The sequence below is a fragment of the Mesitornis unicolor genome, unplaced genomic scaffold, assembly GCF_000695765.1.
Source record: "Mesitornis unicolor isolate BGI_N332 unplaced genomic scaffold, ASM69576v1 scaffold17553, whole genome shotgun sequence".
Lineage (NCBI taxonomy): Eukaryota > Metazoa > Chordata > Aves > Mesitornithiformes > Mesitornithidae > Mesitornis > Mesitornis unicolor.
The window spans coordinates 33,472-38,911 of record NW_010175580.1 but is presented as its reverse complement, the minus strand read 5'-3'; the positions used below and the strand labels follow the sequence as shown (position 1 = coordinate 38,911).

Here is a 5,440-nt window from a genome sequence, read left to right as displayed (position 1 = left end):
GTACCGCGGGGCGGAGAGCGAGCCCGGCCTCTACCTCGCTGTGTTGGGCCGCGTCTTCGATGTAGAGCGCGGCCGCAGGCACTACGGCCCCGGCGGTGCCTACAGTGGCCTCGCAGGTACCTCCTGTGGAGCGGGGGATGGGAGCTCCGGGGCCGGGGCTTGGGCCTGGCCGGGCCCTGACGGGGGGCCTGGCTGGGGCTCAGCACCTGGTTACCCTGCAGGGAGAGATGCCTCCAGAGCGTTTGCCACTGGCGACTTCACCCAGGCAGGGCTGGTGGACGACGTGTCGGCGCTGTCACTAAGCCAGATGCTCACCATCCAGAGCTGGCTCTCCTTCTACAGCGACAACTACGATCCCGTGGGTAGGTGGTTCTGGCTGGGATGCCCACACGCAAGGGCAAGGCATGTGGAGGAGAGCGGGTGGGCGCAGGGAGGCCCGCACGGCCATGGGAGTAGGGGGATGCACTGCTCCACCAGGTTTCATCTACAGCCTGTGCTTGGTGAGGGTCTTCCAGCTGTTCTGCAGCCCAGGGTACTGAAACGTGTGAGTGATCAGCTGGAGCTGCTACTAAATCAGACCGAGTTTGAGGTTTGCATCTCTCTAAGGTGAAGCTTAGCAGTTATCCTCCCCTGGGCTGCGAGCTGCAGCTGTCTGCCTGCTTTTATTCGTCTCTGCTGAGCAAAAGGCATGGAGCCAGCACTGCAAGGGCTGAAATTAGCAGGACTCGTGGGACTGTAGGAGCAGTGGTGCAGGAAAACTATTTTGGGAAATTAGGTGCATGGGTAGGAAAGACTTCTGGGTTCTGCAACTGAATGTGGCATTGATTTCCGATCTTTAATCGAGTCTGCGCCTACGCTTGTCCTGTGTGGATTTATTAATAGGGGAAAATTGCTGTGTGATCCAAGAGTGGAAGGGATGTAATCTCAGTTTGGTTTTAAAATTGGGCCATGGCAAGATCCCCCTTTTTCTGTCTTTAAATAACAAATTAACAAACGAATGAACAAAACCCAGGACTATTTGTTTTCCTTGCCCTGGAACACTGTGGTTTTAATTATCTTCTCTCCCAGGGAAGCTGGTGGGCAGATTCTATGATGAACATGGGACACCAACAGAAGCCTTAAGACAGGCTGAAGCTGCGATTGAGGAAGCTCTGAAGTTCACAGCAGAAAGTGAAGAGCGAAGGAAGCAGCAGTTTCCACCCTGCAACTCTGAATGGAGTTCTGCTAAGGGCGGCCGGTTCTGGTGCTCCAGACAGAGGTAAACTGCCTTCCTACTGTCATGCGTGGACCCTTTGGAGCAGAGCATTTCTGCCCTTCTTTTGGATGCCCCGAGCTTTGTCACTGCCTCTCTTAGCATGAGTGGCACAGGAAGATGTCCTGGCTCCTGCAGCCACTGCAGTCTGTAGGTGAGGTCTGCTGACTTCTCCAAGGAAGGGCGTAGGTGCTGAGTGCTGGCATGGCTGGAATACCCCAGGCCCAGTCCCTTCCCCTGTCTGCGTTCCTCAGGCCGTGCTTTCCGGCAGGCAGAGCCAATGGACAAGGTCGAATCGGAGTCCCTAGCTTTTCTCTGCCAGTCCAGCAACCGCCGATAGCCTCGAGCCAGTCTGGAGTTGCAAAGAGGCTGGGCGAGTGAAAATGTTCTCCAGCGTGAGGTAGCTGAGAAGAACTCTACTTACTGATCTGGGGAGCAGGTAAAAGGAAAATGAAGTTTCATCCCAATCATTACTACTTTTAGGAATTTTATTTCTGAGACAACAACTCTTCTGTTCCACTGGAATCAAAATCAGGTTTCAGAATTTGCCAGGTGTGCACATGATCCTCTTTTTCTCAGGAAAACAGGACAGAAATCCTACTAGGATCATCTGTTGCATTCAGACAAGTTTTCTCACCTGTTAGGAATCCAAAGATGAGCTTGTGTTTTTCAGACAGTTTCACAGCCTGTCCCATGGGCTACTGTCACAACAGCTTTCACTTAAAACCACGTAAAAATTGGGTTGAGCTTTGAATAGTCATTTCCTACTTGGCATATTCAGTTTACCTCAGTTTAGGGACTATTTTGTTTGGAGATGGACCACATTGCAAAATGCTTTGGCTTCACTTTGGTGCACCAGTAGCACTACGTACCTTGGGGCTTCTGCTTCTGTGTGTGACTGAGCTTGAGTGCAGCCTTGGGACTGGAGGTTGTGTGGCAGTCGCTGGTGTAAGAGTTTACAGGCTTAAAAGATGCAGTAGTTAGGGGAGCAGGCATTTTTTGGCCTATAAAGAGACACTATGAAGTAGTTACAGAAGCACTTGAGACTTGTTCTTTTCCCTATGTCTCACAGTCACGGGCTTGGTCACAGCACAGGAGGTGTGTGGTTATCTGAGCACTTGGCTACCCCCAGAAAAGGCGTTTTGCCACCAGATACACTGTGCTATGTAAAGCTATGATTCCTTTTTCCAGCAATAGAAGTGTGGGAAGCAGATGTTGATTGCTCCCAGAAGGGTGAGAGCATGCAGCACCACTGATGAAACCAGGTTCAGGCCACAGGTTTCTGAAAGCATAGCCAGTGAAATGGTACCAGAAAGCTGTGGGCAGAATGTTGACTGCTGGGAGCAAAGTCTACCTCAGTGAAGGTATTGTGAGTTCTAACTCTCTCAGATTGTCTTTTTTTTTCCCCCCACTCTAATGATTCTCTATTTACTGAAAGCGATTTCAGGGGTATGAATTGCAATTTATTTTCATTTTTCCATTCTCAGTGGGGGAGTGAACAGAGACTGGACTGGTGTCCCCCGGAAGCTGTACCAGCCTGGTTCAACGGGGAGTCAGTGCGTGTGTGTGAGGACTACTGGTCCCCCCTGGGGCCAGCCAGACTCCATCAAGCACAGCAACAGGGGTGATCTGGATGACCCTCACCTGGAGGAATACGACAGCTGCAATCCACTGGCAGAGCAGTGTGTCCTGACAGTGTGAATCAAGTGCGGGATCCCAGGGTACCACAGTCCTGAAGCGAAATGGTGCTGCAGGTGGGCAGCTCCAGCTCATTTCCTTCTGTCTGTGCAGTAATAATTTCATTACATTTGTGACTTTTCTAACTCAGTAACTTTTTAAGTACAAGAACTGCTACAGCATCACTGACCTCAGTTTACGCAGTCCTCCAGTCCCTTGACCTCTGCCTGCCACATTGCAGTGCTAATGCTCCTTCCCAGTCACCTGATTTACTCCAAAGAGTTTAAAGGTAGCAGGCAGAAGCCTGGATTTCTCCAGTTAAGGTATGTAGTGTCTAGGAACTGGTGCAGTTTAGTCATACACAAACTTTTCTTTGGAGTACAGCAGACAAAGGTCATAGGTGAATTTCCTCCTGTAGTGTTTGTATTAGATATCATGCAAAGAAGATACTTGAAGTCACCTATGAGGATCATTGTTTTATATTAACCTCACCATCCTGGTCCTCTGATTCACTACTTTCAAACCACGCAGATCAGGAATTGATAGTTTCAAATAGGTGATAACAAAAGCTGTGTGACAACATGACCACCCTACTGTAATCTGCCTCCTGTTTCCATCCTGGTGTGTGACCTCTTTCCATCTGGTACACATCCCTCAGGTTATAACCTCAGGCTGGGTGTTTCCTCACAAGGCCCAGCTCCCTTGCAGTCTATACAAGTTATCACAGCTGGCAAAATTCAGTCACATGAGTGACTCCCAGAAGAGCAGGGCAAGTCATTTCCCCTTTCCCCATTTCTCTGGGGGGCTTGAAAAGGACAAGGGAGTACCTGCATAGGCCTAGGTGCTCTAAACCCCAGGCTGCAGGGAAGTAGTCGCTGGTTTTCATAGAAGCTGCTGTTGGGATCAGTTTCTCATGTAGCTGCAGCCTTGCAAGACACCCAGATCACATGGAGTCCAGCAGTGGCACAGATCTGGGCTGAGCTGTGTTCAGTTCATCTCCTTAAAGCAGGTGCCACCTACTTAAAAACAGCTAGGAGGCATTTATACATGCGTTTGTTTTGAGCTACTACCATCTCTAAAAAATGTCCCACAAGTCTTAAGTAATTTGTAACTGGCAGCATTGCTTCAAAGTAAGAGTAACCACTTCATTACAGCAACAGCAGGACGTGTTGCAGCACTTGTCACCTCTGATATTTAAATGAGGCTGCAGCTGCCATGGATGGGAGTCACACAGCAACTTAAATGTGTACGTGCTTATTGTAATAAATGTTTGTGGATTTGTGGTTTGGTTTTGGTTTGAGGTTGGTTTTTTATTTTTCAAACCCGGTTCTGTTGTGTTTCTTTTCCACCACAATCTTGAAGATAAGTCCTCCAAGCCTCTTTTAGGGAGATGGGCCAGCTCTTATCAGTGGAAGTTGTAGGTACAGATGAGTGGCAGCAGAGCCATCACACAGCGTTCAAGTCCCCAGTCATGCTTTTAGAACTGAAACTCAGCCATGCCGTGCCATCTCTGGGCTCACAGCGGGGTACTCGGGTCACGTAATCTTAGAGATAAGCTGTGCAAAATCTGCAGAGCAGAGCTGCAAAGCAAGGCATCATCGTCTCAACAGTGTCAGCACGGCATTTGCTTTTGGACACATCTTCTTTAACAAGAGCTTGCATTTAGAGGTCAAACCATCCCCAAAAATTATTGGCAAGCATCTTTAAAACAGCTTTTTAAAGCTGTTCAGAAGTTGCAGCAGATTCCAGGTTAAAGACTGTAGAAAGTAGTTTGTAAGAGCACATCAACAGCACAGCTTGGAGCCCTGGTGAAGGCACATCAGCTGTGTAACTTTTGAGTGAATTTCAAACAGTGCTGAACTGCTAAGGGATGGTTTTGATCTTACAAGCTACACAAAAAGCCAAATAAGCTGCTGCAGGAAGGCAAGACAGGATAGTGTTTTAAAAAAACCAAAACCCAATTCACAGCTTATTGCTCAGTTTACCGGGAGGGAAAGTTTGCCTTGCACTAGGAATAAGTCATTTATTAAAGCAAACAAGGAGACTCCCTCACTGACCTGAAGTGCTCCAGGATTACCTTGTTTCTGCTGCACTTTGAAAGCTCTGCTGGGTTCTCCCATAGAAAATAGCAATAGTTACACAGGGGCCAAGTCAACATAGGTAGTGCTCCAATAAAGCTCACCATTCATCTGTACTTCAGTAATACTGGTTTTATTAACAAAGACCAATATATCACAGTCTCACCAAGATGGTTTGGTTAGTTTTGCTATTGCACTGAAGCCTTCCTTTTCCTGCAGTGAAGCTGCAGCAGTTACGTGCTCTTCCAGGGGGCTGAGCTGCCCAGCAGGACACAGCTGAATGCAAGCATGGTACCAGGAGTCAGTTCAGCTTGGCCATTTCAGTGGATTACTCCATGAACCAGCTCCAGCCTGCAGAAAGCTAGGGGCATTTCTTAAGAATGATTACAGGTAAGGCAAGTGGAAGGCATTCAAGACAACTGAAACAGCCAAC

The 5,440-nt window shown here is 48.5% G+C and overlaps 1 protein-coding gene across 1 annotated transcript; it reads left to right on the top strand.

The window, feature by feature from the left end:
* Positions 1-10: 10 nt before the first annotated feature.
* Positions 11-2,953, top strand: LOC104538295 (neuferricin; the record flags this gene model as incomplete). The annotated part of the gene is made up of 4 exons (XM_010181445.1): positions 11-116; positions 222-362; positions 1,069-1,258; positions 2,740-2,953. Coding segments are annotated over 4 exons (651 nt in total), but the record flags the coding sequence as incomplete, so codon positions are not given.
* Positions 2,954-5,440: the final 2,487 nt, after the last annotated feature.